Genomic DNA, 21,196 nt, shown 5'->3' with positions numbered 1-21,196 from the left:
CAATTTTCTGTTCAATTCCCTACAAATTGGCCACTGAATCGGATGTAAGGCACTCTCGTAACATTAATTATTTCAAATCCTCAGTGAAATGTTATAAATGCACCAAAAAAAAAAACCACCTCTCATATGTATAGCAATCGATCAGCTAGGATATTATCCCTCCATCGATTAAGAACCACAAAATGTTGGGGGTTTGGGGGGCGCATAATATATAGAAATTGTATGCATTTATTGAGTACACAATAGAGTGTGGTGTGGAGATAGCTGGGAATAAAGAAAATACACGGCCTCTCGATCATGGAAAAGTTTCAGTTTATGAACCGTTTCGTGCTGATATTTACAGAAATCAAAGGCCTTTTTACACATTGGGGCACATTTTAAAATTGTATAAGTTTATTTAATATACATAGTGTATAAATGTGTGTGTTTTGTTTTGTTGTGAGGGTGTTCTAGAAAAAAGCAAATGCATACGGCGAATAGTATGCTATTGCGGGGAATTATATCTTAGAGGCTATGCAAAAAAAAAATAAAATGTATATATATATCTACATATATATATGTACATATATAGTTGTATCCAATGTCTTAAGAATAATGTTTACCCAATTAAGCAAAAAAATAGGAGAGCCAACAAAAATTCTAAAGTTATAGCGAGATACAGGTTTGCTTTTTTTTTTTACGAATTACAAACCAAAATTTAGGCTTAGACTTGGTTCGGTTTCAGTTCTGTTCTTGTTTTGCCTTGGGAGTTCTCATCGATTGCCCTCTACTTGTTCTTATAAATGTTGCTAAATGTTAGACCATTTCTATACAGAGACTCTTAAACTAAGGACTATAGACTATAAGCTATTGATTGGTGTTAGTTCTCTTTTATTGTTACTGTTGCTGTTTCCATTGCTGCTTGTTGGATAATTTGGTTTATTGTGGCGACCAGAAAGATGATGAATTGAACAAAAGGACTTTTTTAGCGGATAAGCAAATGAACGATTGAGAGACTGGTCATCTGTCTGGAGATGCACTGTACCACACAAGATGCCATATATCCTGCTCTCTCTCATATAACAGAAATCCGTAACTAAATGAACACTTTACAATAATGTTAACATAAAATTTTGGTAAATCTCTACTCGATTTCATTGCTTGCTTATCGTCGGCTTGGTTGCTTCCTTGCTTGATTTGATTGATTGATTGGCTGCTAGTTTTGTTGCTTGGTGTGGTTTTTGTTGGTTTCGTTTTTGTTTTGGTTGCCTTTGGCGCCTCTCTCAGTCTTCGTGGCAGTGTGCTGGTCCCCCAACATGGCCAACAAGCCCCCACACAACATGATGGCGAATGGTGTATGTGTCTGTATAAGTGGTGTGTGGTGTGGTGTGGTGCGGTGCCGTTTGGTGTCGTGTAGAATCTATCTGATGTTTGCAAACAAGTTAAGGACAGACTTGTTCTCCTTCTGGCTGCGCGCCTTGCTGAACACGTTCCAGAAGCGCAGCGTTTCATCGCCGGCGCCCGTGACAATGGCCTCGCCATCGGGACTGAGCGCCAGATAGAGCACACGGTACGAATGACCAGTCAATTTGGCCACCTGCGTCAGCGATGGGTACTTCCACACCAGTATCTGGTTCTGGGAGTAGCCGTGCGTGGAGACCAGCTCCGAGGAGTGCTTGGACCAGGCCAGATTGCACACCTGCGACCCAGTGTCCACGCACTGCATGGGCTGGCCGGTCAGCGTGTTCCAGAATCGAATGCAACGATCTGCCGTCCCGCCGCCGCTGGCCAGCAGTCCGTGATGGTGCGGCGACCAGGCAATGGCCTTCACAGCGGCCATGTGCTCCGTGTACGATTGCACGGGACTCACCGAGTGCTGGTTCCACACATACAGGCGATTGTCGTTGCCGCCGCTGGCCAGGTACTGGTTATCGGGCGACCACTTGAGGCCGCACACCTCCTGACGGTGGCCGGCCAGGCGGCGTTCGGACTGGAGTTGTGGTGTGCGCGTGTCGCGCTGGATGATCCAACGGTCGCGCGATCCACTCGACAGGATGTCACTGTTCCAGGCCAAAGCACCCACGCGGGCCGAATGGCCATTGAGTTTGTTTATCTGCTTATTGGCGGCCACGTCCCAAACGGTCACATAGCCATGATGGGTGCCCACGGCGACTGTATTACCCCGCTCGTTCCACGACACCGAGGTCACGGTGTTTGAATCCGGACTGAGATCACACAGGCGTGTCACCTAACGAAAGAAACATAAGAACATTAGTGGGGATTCCTCTTGGAGGTTGGTTTTAAGGACTCACCTGACTGGTGCAGGCACTCCATAGATAGACACAGCTACCCAGGCCCACGGCAAGGACATTCTGCGAGGACCAATCGACCAGATTCAAATAGAAATCATCCTGCAGCTCCGGTGCGTCCAGCACCTTGAATGGAATGCGAGAGATCTTGCGTGTGGCCTTCCGGGGCGAACGCAGTAGCTTCTGGCTCTTGGCGCTCACCGGCGACAACGAGTATGGGCATTCGCCATTGTAATCCTGCAAAACAAGAGAAGAGAAGACCAAAAGAGAGTGTGAGCAAGATGGCTATTATGGTGTTTTTGTTTCTTAGCGGTGGTCTTTCTTTCATCAGCGAGCTGGCGTTCCAGTTGCAGTCGCCCGATAAATTACCAAAGCAAATTTATACCAATTTCGTATCTATGGGCATTGGAAAAAAGGTAGTCGCTGGTTTTGTTTGCCTCGAGCGTACTTGGGGCGGCAATTAACGCCTCGGTGCTAAAAGCAATGACCGCGACTCTCCCCTTCACCCCCACACCCAGCAATGCTTCGCAGAGCAGAGCTCCCACAAGCAACGGAAACTATTACTAACTGGCATTTCAATTTACATTTGGCACGCATTCCAATTCCGGGCCCCTTCCCTTCCTTCCACTTGGGTGCCACACTTCGGGGAGCACTCTATACAATTTAATTTTATTTCATTTATTTTTGTGTGTTTGTATAGAAAATGCGAGCAGAATGTGTGTTAAGCGTATGCGTATGCGTACACGCCTACCCCTAGGCCCTTTTTCCCCACCTACCCATCCACCTTCCCAATCTAGTAGCAGCAGCAGCAGCAGCAGAAGACGCGCGACCACTTACGCAATGTTCGCATTTAAAATGCGTAAAATGCGTAAACTACGGGGCGGCGGTGGGAAAGACAACACGCAATCTAAGGCAAAATTGTGCGTGCCTACGAGTGCAATGCAAAGCAAAAGAAGAAGATGAAAGAAGAGCTTGCTGCTGCTTTTGATGTTTTTCTGGCTTAACTGTTAATTGAATGCAATCTCCATACATGTACTCCTAGAGAAAGAGCGAGAGATGAGTAGTAACAGCCACGGGAGTGGGGGGAGGCGTAAATCAGTGGAAACGAAACAGAGAGTACGAGAGTAAAGAGCGGCTCTTGAGTGGAAGTAGGGAGCTAAATGGTGCTATCATGAATGAGTGGAAGAGAGAGCACTACGAGCTGCTGGAACGAGGCTTCTTGAGTGGAAATGGGAGGAAAAGGAGTGTTGTGAGTGGCAGTAGGGAGCTGTAGAAACCGTTATTGGTTATTGGCATGCTTTTTGAGTGGAAGTGAGAGAGGTACAATTAGCTCAGTGGTTAGTGAGTTAATATTTCGTGCAACTGCATGGCGTGCGGTGAGTGGCTTTCGAGTGAAAGGTAGTTTATTGCAGAGAAGTTATGGAGCACGGAGATCATTATTTAAATTTTTTTTCTTTTTTCCCCCGCACATTTGCTTCGCTTGGTGTCAAAAACAGATACAACCCACACGCCAGCAGAAAACTAGTTACATTTTGTTCACCTTTTCTATAGAACTCTCTATCGCTTACATCATCCACCTTTCCATTCCATTCCTGTCCATTCATCCATCATCGGTATCTGAATCATTTCGAATAGCATTTGTCATTGTGTGTTTGGGTATTTGGTCAGGTTCCACGCGTTTCACGATTCCGTTCTCCGATAAAAAGAGAGCAAACATCCCGACAAACACAAGTATACCACACCCCACCCCACCCCACCCCACCCCATTACAATCTCCATCCCAAAAAAGTCGGTTTTCGCCCCTCCAAAAGATAAGTCAAAAAAAAAGAAAGAAGGAAAACACGAGGGAGCTTTGACCTGTTTGGCTGAAGAGGTAACCCCTCCTCATGCCAAATGCCCCATACCATCTAGACAGACGTCATACCAAGACTCTTAATTCGTTTAACAAATTAAAATTTAATTCAATTAACATGCGATAGGGAGACGGCGGGGGAGAAGAGAGCCACAGATGAGACAAACAGACTCTTAATTACAATTTTGTTTTCAGATAGACTTTGTGCGTGTGTGTAGAGACCTTTAATGGTCTCACTTTACACTTAAAAAAAACCACAAAAATACACGCAAAAAAAAAAACCCAAAAAACCATGAATGGAAAGGAATGCTTTTAGATACCCTTTCGACTCATTAAATGGCTCTGCTAAATTATTAGAAAAATAAATCTTAACTAGCGTAGTTTTTGGCGAGACTTCCTCTGACAGTGGTAGATCATCAAGGAATATGATCATCAAGAAACTTCACATGTCAGGGATACATTCCATTTATGGAATGGAAATAGGAATACAATTACCAAAGATCGTTCCATGATATACTCAACAGATTTTCCCTTAACCTTAATCGCTTTTATGATCGAAAATATATGTATATAACCCACAATACCCATATTTTCCTGAAGGGTATATTTAATGGCTCTCTTTTCGGGCCTTTGTGCTTCCAAACCATTTTTCTGTGGAATGTTACACACTGAAAAGCAGTTAAAATAGCCCCATCGTCCCATAAAGCGTACAAGCAACTGCCATTAAATTTAAATGTTTTTCGATGCCACCGAAAAAAGCGAAGAGACGGGGGGACTGGACTGTTGGTAAGCCTATTAGAAATTCAATTGTTAAAACGCGTGAAGCTCAAGTACAGGCGGAGGGGCAGTGGAGAACGGGGCATGTACGGGCGATGTTTATCTGTAGTAGTAGCAACCTCTCTGACAAATGGCAAAAGGAAATCCAAAAGCTTGTAACTGATTCAAATCTTTTCCAAAACGCAAACAACATTTTTTGGATGCCCTTTCTACACACACACACACACACACACAACCACCATATGTATCTCATGGAAAGTGAAAGCAAAATTGAGAGATGCGCGGTCTGCTTAGCCTTTCCCCTCCTCCCGAGAGAGAGAGAGAGAGAGAGAGAGAGAGAGCATGCTTCCACTAATCGGCTTTGACAGCAATTTTCTGTCGATAGTTAGTAAAAATCGATATACAAGAGTATCTACAACTTCGGCCCTTAAAATCGAATAGAAATTACCCTCTGGCCCTCACGCATTTTGCCTCTCCTTTTTGTAGGCCTTCTTTCGTGTTAGTAATGCTTTTTCGGCGGTTGATTTGTTCTCTCTTTCTCTCTCTCTGATAGCTAACAGCGGTGGGTACTGTACTTCACAGTGCACTCAAGCACAGGCCTCATTCATTCATTCATTCGAACAAAAAATTCTAATTTTTTAGCTTGCCGGCCGGCATTTGTTTTTTTGTTTGTACCTCTACTCAAACGATACTGCCTCTTTTTTTTTTGTTATACCCCTCTTTAATTTGTATTCTGGTTTTGAGGCACAGAATGTATTTCCTTTTTGTTGATGTTGGGGCCGCTTACTTATGGGAAATTTGCATAGCGAATCATTCTTTTATGGATCACTGCTATGCAGAATATAAATCTCAAGCTTTAAACACCAAAAAACACCACCCATACCGATTAGCCTACCGATCTGTCAAGGGTATCAACCGTGGCGTTGGAAGAAAATCTGACAGCCTTCCTCTCTCTCTGGGTCTGGGTCTGTGGGCGGCGCTTGGGGCACAAGCTTATAAATTAAACAAATAAACAACCAACCAGCGAAGATCCGAGAACAGTATGAGAAAAGGGGGGGGGGACTGGGGAGCTGGTAGAGAAGCCCAAGCTCCCCCAAACAATGTTAATAAAAGAGCGTGAATCCACAGACAGTGAGGTGGAGGATAGAGAGGGAGAGCTATGTTAATGGTAATTTGAACCTGTCGCGATCTCGGACCAACTTAATCACTGGGAAGGCACCGCCAGAGGTAGAGCCCCCAGCAGCAGCAGGAGCAGGCACCACCACGAAAATAGTCATCGTTAATGCGATGTTAATGCAAATGTCTGCTGCATAAATTAATAATTATAATAAAAAAAAAGATTCAACAAACAATAAAAACGACCAGATTTTTGTTGGTTTTTTTTGGGCCCATGTGGAGAGTGGTTTTTTCTATAATTCTCTTAATGGCTATTCGAAATGGTCGGACACGACACATAAAGAATGGGGGGAATGAACAGGTGCACGAAATAATCGGGCGAGGGGTGTGGTGGTTTGTGATGGTTTTTATTTTTATTAATTTTTTATTTTAGTACAAGCTTAAAATTCTTGTTGGATCGTGCAGAACCCTGAGTGAAGATTCACAAGAAATAAGCGAAAGAATTATTAGACAAGCAGAGACCAGAATGCGTTTGGATTCGGCCACCAAAAACATAAATCCACATTAGAGGTCACGCGACATGCTGCAGCGCCCCTCGGTCGAGGCATTCACTCAATAGAACTTCAAAAAAGTGCAAAAAACCACATTAAATATCGTCTTGCAGCAGGGCTTCTCGGCTTGGCTTCTTTTATCAACGAGATCATACATTATCGGATTGATATCATAATTTAACATGATAGATCATAGGCCATCTATCATACTCAATTAGATGCCTATAATGAATGTATTCCATCCTAGAACACGCCCTCAAAGTGCCCAGAGAATAGCAATATTCAGCATTCTTAATGAATCCCCAAAAGCCCAAAGCAATTGAGGGATTGCCAATCCCCCAGAGGTCCAATCAAAACAATAGCAAATGTCCAAAAAAGTGTTGAGACCATTTATTTTTCGTGGCCAACTACTGTTGTGGGGTACAACGCCTCGTGGGGCGATACGTGTGGCAGAGAAACGGTGGGGCTGGATGGCAGTGTGCCCCAAAGCGACCAAAGCGACCAAACCGACAGACAGAAGAACAACCGCCCATTATTTATGACAATAACTTTGCGACCGCACATAATTGAATTACATATTATTTGTTATGACTCTTATGAGAGGAAGGAAGGCACCCGAAGCCCCCGCATGGGCTTCAGCACGGGCAGACTGGGGTGTGGCCCACGGAGATAGATATATAGATATAGTCGTGTTAATTGTGGGGGCGTGATGTAGATGAATGGCCAAAGATTTCAATGGCTGAATGGAGTGAGTGATTGTGGCCCAAAAGCCATCGGAATCATTCGACAGTTGCCAAACATTTGACCAAAAAACCAAAGCAACGGAAACCTCTCTATTTGTTAGACCCCCACTCTCCACTCTCCACTCTTCTCCTACTCCTTCTTATATTCCATTTGGCATCCATTGGGGTTAAACGAGTACACAGCCGCCGTCGCCACACAGATCTCCACAGCTATTGACTCAAGTGTCGTTTTAGACCACTGAAGTAGTAGTTGAAGTAGATAGTAGATGCTGGCTGGCATGCCATCGCCATCGGCATCGGCATCGGCATCGCCATGGTCCGGTTCGATTCGATTCGGTGTGCAGTCCACACTGCTACATGGGGTATACCCTTCCTTTTTGGCCACCAGATATTATGGCCGATGGGCACTGCTGCATGACGATGCAGCCAACGAACTACTTCCCGATCTATTTTTGGACAGCTTTTGTTCCTCATCTGAAAATTGTAGTTCTCTGCATTCCAACGAATTATAGTCTCAGTTTTCATTAAGAAATCGTGTGCATGGATTCGAAAATATGATCTATAATCATCGATTAGGGGAATAGTGTCCAAGTCCAAGTCTTTCTTTTGGGCTTTTTCTGCCATGAGATCACTATCGCTTATGGGAAATTTGTACAGCGCATCAATGTGTCTGATATTTGTCCTCTGATGTCCTTCAAAGGGCAGATTTCTTAGACATCCTTAGACATCTATCTATGAGCATTATTCCAACTATATTCTGCTGATCTTTAGATCATGATCTACTCACCCCTCAGGGGCAGAGACATAGAGTGAGAGTATTTCCAAATGTGTTTTCTTATGTGCTCCACGCTTTTGTCTTTCATTGAATTTCTCACTTGTTTGTTTCCCATTCAGCGGGGAATGCTCTTTTTGTTGTGGGCTTTTGGTGGCGGTTGCTTCTGCTGTCATCCGGCAACGTGTCAACTGTCAAAAATTAGTCAAAGCAATAGTCGCTGAGAGAGAGAGAGAGAGAGAGAAGGGCGCAGGGCAAGAGCGAGAGGCAGCCTAAGCAAATGGTCAGCGCAATTGAAGAAACATAAATCTGTTAAGCGGGCAAATATGTCAGGATTTCAGTCAAAATAATTACGAATGATGATGACCCGAATCTACAAGACAAGTGGCAACAGTTTTTTTTTCGTTTTCGGTTTTGACCCTTGAACACTTGAACAATCAGTCCATAGATGGGAACCAACTGTGAACAATGGAAACGGCTGTGGCAATAGCACACATCAGAAATAGATAGAAAGATAGATAGATCTATCTGTCTGTTTGTCTGTCCGTAAAGATACGAAAGAGAGCAGCAGCATCACGCACATTGAAATCAAAGTGTGTTAACCTCGAGGTTTCAGTTTTGGTTGAACAACTTTTCCCTCGGACTCTGGTCTTGACTTAGGCTTAGGCCTAGGCCTAGGCCAAAAGCAAAACAATTTTCAGCCAAAAAACCGGTTACCGGTCTCAGCAGTCTATCTATCCCCATGGATATGGGAATCCGTGATCAATAGAAACGAAATGAGAGAAACGGAGAGACGAAGACCTGTTGTCCAAGGCTTTTCCAGCAACTTTCCACAAGAAAAGCAATGGCAGAAATTAAGGGAAGAGAAGTAGAGGATGATCCAAAGGAATGAGAGCTAAAACACGAGACAGGACTTGAATTCGGGAAGGAATCATATAAGACTTGAAGGGAAAATACCAAAAGCAGTAGAGAGTGGGATAACTACGAAAGAGAGCTGACCGAGGGGCACTGCCGCATGAAATCTAAACTGAACAGAGAGAAAGCTCTCGCCAGAGCTTTCAGACAGGATTCTACAGATAGAAAGAAAGACTTGAAGGTTGCGTTGTCGGGCCAAGCTTTGCCTTCGGTTCATTCAACTTTTGCGTCTGGGAAAAATTAGAGCCGACCACCGGGCCACCGGTCAATCCAATTAGCACCGACTGCAAATTCAATTAAATGCATTCTGCGATCGCCACAGATACACACAGTACACCGCCGCCAATCAAGAGACACGACAGAGCGCTCTCTACCGAGCTGCTTCACAAAGAGTTCGGGGTTCAAGTTCAGTTCACTGGGTTCACTGGGGGACCATGGGAAATGGGGGGATATGCGGAGACTCACACTCACCTGCTTTGTGGGGGATTGATATTTGAAGAGACTCCGCTTTGCTGCTGGCGTATAGGCATTCTCGTTGCGCTCCTCACCGGCGGTCTTCACATCATCGATGGCCGTGCCCAGGAGCTCGTTCTTCAAGAGACACGAATAGGCCAGACTATCGCGTGCCGTCTCCCCACAGTCCCGCTGCTTCTTGCTCGTCTGTGGTGAGTTATCATTCGACTTGTTGATCGACGCAAAGTTTGTCTGCCAATTGTTGTTGGCCCTGCAGCACACGAGAGGAAAGAACGAATTAAATTAAAATGTTAATTGGAAAAAGAATTAATTGTATTCGTATGGTGATACGGACGCGGCTACGGCTACACAGTGGCAAAAGAACAGGGCAACACTAGACAGACATTTCCCTATTTTTAGTATAACTATATCTTTCATTCTGCAATGTTCTCTAATCTCCTATAGTTCAAGTGTAGACGTTGAAGTGCAGTATAAATCTCCCATGAACGAATTGTCCATTCGTCCATTCGGATTACTGCAAATGATACTCGTATTGATTCGTGGTAGAAATTTCCCAGTGACGAACGGACACATTCCCTACATTCCCTACAACTTATACGATCAGAGGCCGACCAGGAGTTGGAAGTGATTTTAAAGATTTCAACGACTGTGTTATCTATTCACTTATCTGTCTATCCATTTCTCTATATATCCACTTATCTATCCATCCATTTATCTACCTATCCACTTATCTATCTATCCATTAATCTATCTATCCACTTATCTACCTATCCACTTATCTATCCATCCATTTAGCTATCGATCCATTAATCTATCTATCCATTCATCTATCTATCCATTCAGCTATCTATCCATCTATCATATCATATAGATCATATCATGCTACGATTGAGAAACAGACTTAGCATCTAGGGTACAGCAACAGAGAAGGATCGAGGAGGAACAGACTAAGCCTCCAGAGGTGTAGCAGGCAACATCGAGAAGGAGAGAAGATCAACTGTAGATGGCAGGATCGGGAATGGAATATTGTGTACCCGCAAGTATTGAAAAATAAATCTTATAAGAAATGTTTGCGCCGTGCTACCGCATTTTGCGCCACGGCGAAACGTGGCAGGGCAGAGCTAGTTCACAAAATATTTGTATATCATCTATCCTATACCTTCTGTCTGTCATCTGTACTATCTAGACCATTTATCTATCATCTATTCCAGCGTCTAATCAATCTTAGCGCTTTCTAGACTAGTCCTAAATAAGTCTCCCAACGACCTATTTGTGAGATTGTAATGCCCAAGCGGCCGGTGGGTCGGTGGGTGGATATGGATATGGCATATGGCAAAGATATTGAGCTGTCTTTTTCCGTGTATGTTTATGGAAGCGTGGAAACCTTCGTTTCAATTTGCTGCGAAATCATTTCGTTCCCCTCCCCAGACAGCAGTAAATAATTTTATGCAAACGCGTTCAAATTCCAACCCACTCTGGCGGCGTATTGTTATTATTTTTTTGCCCCATAAAAACATAAGAAACGTGTGCAACGTGCAAACAAAATTATTGACGGTCAAATTGTGCAAAATTCGCACAAAAAATACATATCGCAAAAATAGCAACAAAAATAGCAACAACAACAAATAGCGTTAATAATTTGCCATGAAATTTTGGCCAAGTGTGAGAGAATTCTAACCCATTGTCCCCCAAGTTCCAGACCCAGAGCCAGACCCAGCCCCAGCCCCACCCCACGGATTGCATTGCACTCTTCGTGTTGAAAAACTGTTTACGAATGCAATAAGCGTCGGTCCCTCCGTTTCTGATTATCTGACAAACGCATTTCAAGTGTTCACTTCCACCTCAAATAAATCAAATTTCATGAACGGATGAGCGGATGAGCAGCAGCAACAGCAGTGCCCCACAGAGGCGGACGGAGGTGATGGAGGTATGTACGTCCCGGATGGCAGGGTCGAATGACAATTCAATTAAAACGGAAAAGGTTGTGCGGCGGCAACATTGTAGCGGGAGATCCGAAGGCGTCCCTGAAGGAAGGCTCAATCTTTTTGGAGACCGCTTCTCGATATATTTTCAGGCAGTTCAAAGAGAGCTTTTACATAGCGAGAGATAAGCTCTAGATCTTTTTAGTTTAGAGAGAGACTAGCTGTAATCGAGCGAGAGACTAGATCTCGATACTACCTGGCAGGAAGAGAGCTTTTACATAGCGAGAGATTGGATATCGATCCATTTAGGAGAAATAAAGATCCATCTTCTACAGAACGAGAAATTATCTCATTTACAGAGGGGAATGCTGATCAAAGATTACGAACAACACATTTCGAAAGAGCTAATCTCTGAACCCCTTAATTGTGTAAACGTGCAGGAGGATGCCGATGAACACAGTATGACCTTCGAGACGGAACAGATGAAACACTAATTACACTTTTCAAGAAATACAAAACTTCGACATTTGTTTCCACAAATTAACAAATGAGTTACGACGAAAGCAGTTACGATGCACGGAGCGAACTCTCTTCTCTTCCAGCGAACCCTCTCCCGCTCTCTCCCTCTCTCTATCTATCACTCGTCATATCTCGTTCTTCAACCAAAAAAAAAAAAAGTTTGCTTCAGCAAAAGCCAAAGTTCAAATTTCCTTGTTTTTCCCATGAAGTTGAATATTTTTGTTATTGTTAGAACAATGCTCTCTGCGTTCGTTCTCGCTTCGTTACGCTTTTACTCTGCTCTCTACGCGGAACTCATTAGCAACAGAAAGAGCGACAGAGAGAGCAGGCGAGAGAGCTGCTGCTGTTGTTTCTTTATGGGCGCACAGAGAGTAACCGTTATAGCCCCAACGAGGCGCAGCGAGTCGGGAAATTCATGGGGCCAGCATAGACCATAGTGAGGTGCCCCTCACCCACATTCTCTTCCTCCAGCAAAATTGAAATACTCTTTGATGGGGAGGCTGCAACAAGGAGAGGATAAAGATCCTGTTCTCATTATTTTTGCAGATTTCTCCTCAAAAGGAGACTGCCATTCATCAATCGCGAATCAAAGTCTATATGGGAACCACTTCTGTTGTGGGCCAAAGCTTAGTTCTTTCAGATTGGATCTGGTCAGGGTATCAAACGCGTCGGCGACTGGAAATTTTCTTTATTCTCTCACGTTTTTCTGCATAAAATTTCAAAGCGGAAAAGATGACGTAGCATAACGAATAACGGGCTCAAAGACTGCAAGAGTTCATTGAGCTCGACAGAGTTCTCTCTCTCTCGGTCTTTGCTTTCTACTCAGTCTACTAATCACTCACTGCACTCACCTGCATGGTATGAAACGATCCAGCGATGTCGGTGTGGTCGACGATTCCAAATTATCAAACAGATTACGTGCCACCGGACTGCAGTGCTTCAGGATGCGCTTCTCATATTCCGGACTAAACATCTTTACGCCACAGATCTGTAGGCCTCCTCGTGTCGTCTTATGTTTGGGGGGTTTTTATTGCAAACAAAAAAAACTTTACGCAAAAAATGTAGCCAGTAAAAATTCTCAAAATTTGTGGATCGGTAAAAAATAAATCGCTTGTTTGATGTGAGGATGATTTCCTTTAGTTTGAGATCCAAGAATTTATCGTACAAAATATAAATGTATATATAAATCGATGGAAGCTGCAAAAGAGAGAGGAAAGAAGACGGAGGGGAAGATATACATAGATAATTAATTTGGATAGTTCTATTGTGGCATTCGAATTTGAATAAAATTGTAATTTATTTTTGTTGGTGTTTGGCTCGACGACAGTTTGGGCCTGTTGTTGGGCCATTAATCAACGTCTCGATTGTCTGGATTCCAGTCGCGATTCTTTTGCCCATGGATAATCCAGGCAAGCAAAGCGATTGCCTTTCTATTTTCTTGTTTTTTTCACTCACTCACCCACTCACTCACTCACATCACATGGGGGCGTATCAATCACGGACACAGCCCGAACCCAGAACCCCAAAAGAATCTATGAACAGAACAGCACAGAGAACAGAACAGAAAACAGTGGAGTTCTTTTGTTGGCTGTCATGTATTTTTGGATGGATCTTCTCTGTAGTGCGTTATGCATACGAAAAAGGGGTTTTCGACCCTTTTCGGACCGCTAATTAGATCCGCCCCATCATATCACGAAGACAATCCCCCACCCCGTTCTGTGGCAGTGGTCAATGGCACGCGGCCACTATGGGCTGCATCTACGTAGTGTCGGGTGGATTGTGGATTGTGGACTGGCGTGTCTAGACCTAATTAATTTATGGGCGTTAAGTGTTGCTTGTTTGCGGCATAGGATCCACCGACGGGTGGGGTTTCTGTTCGGGTGAAACTTACTCAGGTTAGACACTTCCGCATTGGGTCTGTCGTTCTCCTTCTTTCTCTCTTTTTTCTAAGTTGTAGTTTTCCTGCTTTCGTTGCTTTTCCTCTGGGTTTTGTTCATAGAAAATATATGTACGTATGTATATAATAAAAAATACTATTTTGACGTATGACGTGACTGTTTCGGTTGAGCAACGATCTAAAACTGATTTGAAAATATAGACACAGTCGACTTGAAAGCAGGGGCTAAGGCAGCTATGACTAAGCCGGGGCTTCAATTACAAATAATTCAGTTTTTTCGGTTTGAGTTTGGGTTTCAGTTTCCCGTCAAAAAGGGGCAGATAAGGTTATTGATTTGCAGGTACCGCCTATACCACAACCACAACAAGAACCACCCTCCGCAGTGACAGGTACCCAGTACCAGACACACGGGGCACGGAACCCAAAAAGACGCGACTGATAACGCCGGTGGTAAACATTTGTGACTCAAGCCCCGAAGAGTAGGGAATATTTGTATTTTGAAGCATGCACGAACATGTCGCACACACGGCAGCCCACTGATAAGAAAGTGGGTGCCGCTTCGCTGGAAAGGCGAGCTTAAGCCGGAAAGGTAAGGGGAAGCGTGTGAAAGTTCAAGATTAGAGGCATGTGGAAACCGTTAAACCCCTCTTTCGATCAAAGCTGATCGAGTGTCACACGTCATCGAAACAAAATGCACCCACCCGCATCGACTGCCCTTGTCCCGTGGATTAATCTTTGCACTCATTCACCGCCGCCACGTTTCCACTCCTCTCCCTGGCACGCACTCTGCCTGCCCTCTCGTCTATCGCTCTCTTTGAGGCTCTGCTCATTTAGGGTTCAATGCACACACACACACACACATACACATAAATATCCGCTCTCTTGAACTAGACAAATGTTTTCTTTCTCTATCGATCAAGGACAATGAACCTTGGGTCTCTCTTGTAGCCATAATCAGACGATCCGAAAGCAACGGCACTCTGCTCATGCTTGTACTATTTTTAGTCGATGACTTGGAAAAGATTCATCAATAATCGAGTGCTGCTGTGGCGGCTGCTGCTGTTGTTTATGCCACATACATACATACATGTATGTACATATGCAGAAGGTCAACACACAAGTCGCCAAGAGTGAGAGGGGAGAGAGAGATAATTCTCCAAAATGGAGCTCTGTGGGAGCCAGAAGCCGACTATAAATATCGTACAAAAGGCGGTGGGAATGCGGTATACCTCCATCCGTTATGCGGTTGGTTCTTGTTCTTGTTCCACCTTATCAGCAGCAGAGGCATGGCCATGTGCAAAGTGTGATAAGAAAGAGGGCCACAGACAACAGCAGTGCAGTGCATGGCAGGGCTGTCATCCCTAACCCAAAGGGAGAGAAAGAGCAGAAAGCACTAAAGCAGTACAACAGGAGCATGTGGCACAGAGAGAGCAAGGATTGCTCGACTGCCTTACCACCTAGTAGTATATGGCACTGCAGGAGCCAGAGAGTCCAGATCGTGAGAGAAAGAGGGTGTGTGGTGTGATGTATGTGTGTGTGTTGGTGAGAAACAAATAATCGATGGCTTTTCGCCCCCAAAAATGCATGACCAATAGCAAATTATGTCAAGGACATCACATACACACACACACAGAGGGAGGGAAGAACACACACTAACTGGGATACACACACAAGGCCCAAATGCAAATGATTTGGCTAAATGTTTAATTTAATAATTTGCAGCAATTGCTAGGAATACTACTATTTTTTGTTGCTTTTCCTATTGTGCATGTACAAACGCACTCGCACTCACACTCACGCAAGAGAGCGTGGAGGCTACAGACAAACAGATAGATAGAGAGAGAGAGAGCGAGAGAGAGCGTGGTAACGGCGGCGGCGACAACTGCGACCCGCGACACATGCCTGCCCGCTCGCACACAATGTAGTGGTACAGCTAGGGTAATAGTGCAGGCCATAAAGAGAGGAAAACACAGTTACCCATGTGTCAGACCTAACTGTGAACTGTTTTCGAGTCTCTCTCACACACCAAATGCACTAATCTTCACTTATTTTGGGGCAACTGTTCTTTTGTTGTATCACACACCACAGAAACACACACTATTTTCCAAGAACTTTTCGCGGCAACACACACTAAAAACGGTTAAGTTTGATTTCCATAGGCGACCCGAGCCAGCTTACTTACTGCTGCACTCAGAACCGAAGGAACGAAGAATTTTTGCGTTTGTATGGTTTGCCCGGCTATTTTATTCACAATCGCAACAAACCCCTTATTTTAATACAGCGACGACAAGGCACTTCACGACTTACAGATTATTTTGTTAATGCTAGGTGTCTCAGCATCTGCGGCTAGGTGGTGCGCGTCGTTTGCCGCTGGTTACAAAATTATTTCTTTTTTCACGCAAACAAAAACAAGTAGTAGAGGTGACAAATCATCGATGGCACTATCGATAGTATCGATGTTTTGGTGCTATTTGCTACTATCGATCGTTTTTTTTTATGAATACATATATCGATATATATTTCTGGATTGTAGCCGCTCGAATGGATTGGTCGGTCTGCTGCCCTTGGGATATACAATTTGTTGCATGCGAAGATATCGATAGGTGATACCCCATAGAAGCAGTGAGGAGGAAAGAAGTTTGAACAGAGTGGCAAGGCCAAAATTTAAGGGGAAAAGGTTAGCGAAGAGTGGCGCCACCTGGTCCTGGAGAGTGAGAGTTCCGCGCGCTCTCCGGAGCCGTTATGAGAGAAGATATCCGATTTTTTTTGTTCTGAAAGAAAAAGTGAGTGGGATGAGGATGGAGTAGTGGCCATCACCCTGAAAAAAAAAGATAAATAAATCTGTGATTTCAGGGGATCCAGATCAGTGAGAGACCAGGAACCAGGACTAGCGGGACGGGAAAGAGACCCAAGAAGCATAAGAGTGAGTCCGCTCCAGAGGGGGGAGTAAAGAAACCCCAAATTAATTTTTTTTTTTGGCCAATCCGTAGGGAATAGGTCACAGCTCCGCCATCCTGGCTTGCTTTTTGCTGGGCTCGAATACACAATCCTGGCCACATAGTGCGGGTCCCTCGCCCATTTAGGGAGAGAAAAAAAATCATCAATCAACTTATTTACTCCCATTATTTATTTTTGTTAGACGTCTCCATTTATATGTATATGTTAATCCCCTAATTTAAGTCCGTCCATATTATATCTATATGTAACTTATTTATATTTATTATATTAATTATTTCTATTTATCTATTTTTATTTATTAACCGCCCGTAGTGAAAAGATGAGGGGGGTATGAATAGGCAGGCTTAGTGTAGCGATGATACCGTGTAAAATTAGGAAATTGAAGTGAAAATTATAACGAAGAAAATGAATTGCTAAGCGTTTCATATGGGGGGAAGAGGAGCCACAGCAACGAGAGGGTAAGGCTGCTGCACATGGCAGGGAGATCCAAAACGTTGTTATTCAGATCTCAGGTAGGGAGGGTACGTCAGGGGTAAAAACATCGACACCTCGACCTGGTCCACGTCTGTGGAGTAGAGTCCGTTTGCAGTTTTTTTGTCGGTTACTTTTGTTGTTTCAATTTGTTCGAGATGTCCAATTAGTTGGTATATTGTGCGACCTGAGGACTTGGGAAGTACCCAGCCCTTGGATGACTGGCTAGCCGGCCTTGCTCCGAAGAAAACAAAGGTTCGTAACAATAATGGCGCCCAATTTGAGACAGGGAAGTGGACTCGCAGTCCTGGCTCTACCATCAAAGAGGGAGAGTACGGATGCGAATCACACAGACGTCGAAGAAAGTATAAATATCCAGCAGAGAAGATAGATCTCGAGTGGTATTTTGCAATCTGGGGTCCATCGGTGTTCCGGTGGCCTGTGAGGGACTCGACGAGTTGGCTCACAGAAGCACGGCGCTGAGGGATCTGAGGATGCAAAGAAAATCCACAAAGTAAAAAGTTTTTATTGGTGTTTGATGATTCGGCACTTATCTGACAACGGGAAGCAGGAAATCTCAAGAGGGGATTTGGTTTGGCACTGGCAGAGGAGAATCCACAAGCCAGTTAGCAACCGACCCGGTGCCTGGTGTGCAAAATGAGAACCTGAAGAAGAAAAAAGAAATACCCGAAGTTAGGATATAGCCAGAAAGATTTCTGTTTTTCGCTTCCCCTGCTTACCGCTGGATGCAGTCGGGAGGGTAGATTCTCAATGAGATTTTTGTTCTGAGTGGCCCGTGGGGACAGAAGTCGGCCACGCGTTGCACTCGGAGCAGCTACAACATCCCGCAACGAACATTCAGTAGGGAAGTAGGCGGAAACAGCGACTGTAGGGAAGAGAGCGCCCTTGACTCTTAATCTTCCAAGGAAGATAAGATTAGTCAACAGCGCTCGCAAAGTTCTAGACGTTGGACAGGAAAAGACGTAGAACACCATGTGCGGAGTTGGCCCTAGTAGTAGTTGTGGTTCCTTTCCCCCTTATTATTGTTTTGCCGTATTAAGTGTTTTTGTGCTGAAGATCAGTGAGCTAGCGTTATAGGTAGTGTTTAGGCGATTGTTCTGAAAGAAGAATAGATAAGTGTAGTGAATAAAAAGATAAATAGGATAGTTCGAGGTAGGGAAATATAGGGCCAAGTTGATGAGCGCGTACAACTTGCGTTCTAAACAGAAAATGACCCGCAGGACTCCTCCACCAGGTAACCTCCAAGGACAGGTGCAAGGCGGTGACACACAGGGCGCTGAGGGGCGTGGAGACGACAGCTGGAATTTGCCAGGCCAATCCAACGCACTGCCCTCCGAGATTCTCTCAGGAGTAAATGTCGCCATAGCGCAAGCACAGGAGACGTGGAGAGGCAGCATGGAAGATACCCTGAGTAAGACGCTGCAGGAGGAGATCCGTCGCGGCTTTATGGAGCTCATGGGGGCCATAACAGAGGTGATGGCGCCTCTGCGCCAGAACGTGGAATTGATCCAAGACCTGAGATTGGAAAGAGACCAGAAGGAAATCAAGGATAATAACGGCGATCAGCAGCCTCTAGCTCACCCCAGGCAGAAGCCGAACACAGGGACCATTCCCAAAAGGTCCAAGGACGATGACGCATGGAATTCCCAGTCGCCTCCAAGGAAGCCGGCGAGGTTGAGCCAGAACTGGCGCCGAGGAATAGGCGAGGCGGACCTGGATCCAGGTGCTGGAAGGCAGAGACGGGAGACATCAGGAGACGGCGGAGGTCCAACAGATCTGCCACCATTTGAAAGGAGAGATGATTGGAGAGGAGCGAGATGGGGACGCGTCGACAAATGGGAAATCCACTTCGACGGAGACCCAAATAAGATGACGGTGCAGGACTTCGTGTTCAGGGTCGAGTTCCTCCGTAGGCAGAACCGACGGTCGTGGGACGAGGTCCTTGACGACTTTCACCATCTCGTCAAAGGACAAGCGGCGGAGTGGTATTGGCAATTTGTCCGAGAACGGCCTCCGGAAGTATGGGAGGATTTGAAGGACGAGTTGGTGTCCCGGTTCCGAGCAGTGGGTGGCGAGTTCGAGCGGGTACGCACCTTGCATGAGCGACGACAACAATCTGGCGAATCTGTGGAAGAGTACTTTAGAGCGATGCGCAGGCTGGCAGCTAGACTCACCACACCTTTGGTTGAGTCCGAAATGGTGCGAGTCTTGAAGAAGGGACTCGATGACGAGATCGCCCGCTACGTTTACGCGATCCGAGTCCGAAACGTGGAGCAGCTGAGGGAAGAGTGCCTGGAAGTGGAGTACCACTTTCGCGGACGCGAGCAGAAGTCGACGTTCCGCTGTGCGCCGAAATTCCATTCACCCGGGAAGCGAGTGGAGGAGCTAGAGCCGGAAACGGAGTTTCTGGATGAAGACGTAGCAAGGATAGTAGAAGAAACTCACCTGGCGAACAAACCCAGGCTGTGTTGCTGGAATTGCGGCCAGTTCGACCACGGGTTCCGAGACTGCGTGGCGAAGGAACGCAAAATATTTTGTTACCGCTGCGGAAAGCCAGAAATGTTTACTCCAACGTGTCCAAATTGCTCGGGAAACGCACGATCGGGCATGATGAAAGCGGGAGATCAGCGCTCGGGACAGAAGCCCGCGAAGAAATGAACGATGGTCCACTAATCAATATAGAAATAAAGAATAATAGCCCGAATAAATTTAATAAAAACGAGGGGGAACGTTGTGAGTTGCTGCGTACACCGCAACTCTACAGTTATACCCGATACTAAGTCAGTATGGCCCTCCTGCGGCAGACGCCGCTAATATTGAACCACACGACAATGAGTGCGTGCGAGAGAGACAGAAAATCAGTCTGAGCGTGACGTCGGGCGCTGCGTGGCCACTGCAAATTGATTTCTTGCTTTTGGCTACAAAAATGATCCGATCTGATCCAGATTCAGCAATCTGATAGATATAGTCATTATCTATGATTCTGCGTTTTTAGTTTTCTCGAATGTGCAATATTGTGGATGCAACAGATTTTCGTCCTTTGTGGGGGCGGAAGGAGGTGGGGCGAAATTCTGAGATATACGTTTTATAGTGAGATCTAACAGAAGTGCGGATACCAAATTTGGTTACTCTAGCCTTAATAGTCTCTGAGATTTGTGGATGCCCCAGATTTTCGTCCTTTGCGAGGGCGGAAGGGGGTGTGGCGAAATTTGGACACGAAACGGTCAAGGTCCGATATCACAGAAGTGTGGATACCAAATTTGGTTGCTCTGGCTCTTATAGGTTCTGAGATCCTTGAACTCATATTTTGCAATTGGCAAAGCCGACCATGAAACCTGTGTGTTAGAGAGAGACAGAGTGAGAAAGAATGAAATTGTTTTCTTGATTCTGGCTATAATAATTATACGATCTGGTTGAGATTTTACACTCTAGAACATATAGTCATCCTCTACGATTCTGCGTTTTTGGTTTTATCGTATCTTTAAAAATGTGGATGCCACAGATTTTCGTTCTTTGTGTGGGCGGAAGTGGGCGGGGCAAAGTTTTGAAATATTTTTGTAGCAGTGACATATCACAGATGGATCCAAAACATCGTTGCTCTAGCTCTTATAGTCTTTGAGCACTAGGCGCTGAAGGGGACGGACGGACGGACGGACGGACGGACGAACGGACGGACAGACGGACAGACAGGGCTCAATCGACTCGGCTATTGATGCTGATCAAGAATATATATACTTTATGGGGTCGGAAACGATTCCTTCTGGACGTTACACACATCCACTTTTACCACAAATCTAATATACCCCAATACTCATTTTGAGTATCGGGTATAATAGTTTGAAGTTCATACCGGCCGAAGAGAGGATGAGGAGATACATACAAATTCGAAACCAGATCTTTGATGACAGCCAGCTGGAGGG

The 21,196-nt window shown here is 45.0% G+C and overlaps 1 protein-coding gene and 1 long non-coding RNA gene across 3 annotated transcripts; one reads left to right on the top strand and one right to left on the bottom strand.

Moving 5' to 3' along the window:
- Positions 1–365: 365 nt before the first annotated feature.
- LOC108162100 (fizzy-related protein homolog) lies at positions 366–16,242 on the bottom strand. 2 transcript variants are annotated; one of them, XM_017296664.2, is made up of 5 exons: positions 16,134–16,242; positions 12,781–13,126; positions 9,486–9,738; positions 2,292–2,525; positions 366–2,227 (listed from the first exon to the last, which is right to left on the bottom strand). In XM_017296664.2, the coding sequence occupies exons 2-5, from the start codon at positions 12,900–12,902 to the stop codon at positions 1,400–1,402; spliced, it is 1,437 nt and encodes a 478-aa protein (XP_017152153.1). In that variant the 5' UTR covers positions 12,903–13,126; positions 16,134–16,242; the 3' UTR covers positions 366–1,399. The 2 variants fall into 2 exon arrangements, with proteins under 2 accessions (XP_017152153.1, XP_017152162.1); XM_017296673.2 differs by lacking the exon at positions 16,134–16,242 and adding an exon at positions 13,821–14,010.
- A 113-nt stretch (positions 16,243–16,355) lies between these two features.
- On the top strand, positions 16,356–16,980 carry LOC108165093. The gene is made up of 3 exons (XR_001775940.2): positions 16,356–16,609; positions 16,680–16,749; positions 16,817–16,980. It is a non-coding gene; the product is annotated as an uncharacterized LOC108165093 (long non-coding RNA).
- Positions 16,981–21,196: the final 4,216 nt, after the last annotated feature.

The sequence above is a fragment of the Drosophila miranda genome, chromosome XL (assembly GCF_003369915.1).
Source record: "Drosophila miranda strain MSH22 chromosome XL, D.miranda_PacBio2.1, whole genome shotgun sequence".
In the NCBI taxonomy this organism is placed as follows: Eukaryota; Metazoa; Arthropoda; class Insecta; order Diptera; family Drosophilidae; genus Drosophila; species Drosophila miranda.
This window is presented reverse-complemented; position numbering and strand designations above follow the sequence as displayed.

Excerpts from the sequence above, each read along its gene's own strand:
- LOC108162100 (XM_017296664.2), bottom strand. The coding sequence starts at position 12,902 with ATGTTTAGTCCGGAATATGAGAAGCGCATCCTGAAGCACTGCAGTCCG. Across the intron at positions 9,739-12,780 it reads GATCGTTTCATACCATGCAG|GGCCAACAACAATTGGCAGA; the intron begins GTGAGTGCAGTG and ends CGTGTGCTGCAG. Across the intron at positions 2,228-2,291 it reads GGAGTGCCTGCACCAGTCAG|GTGACACGCCTGTGTGATCT; the intron begins GTGAGTCCTTAA and ends TTCTTTCGTTAG.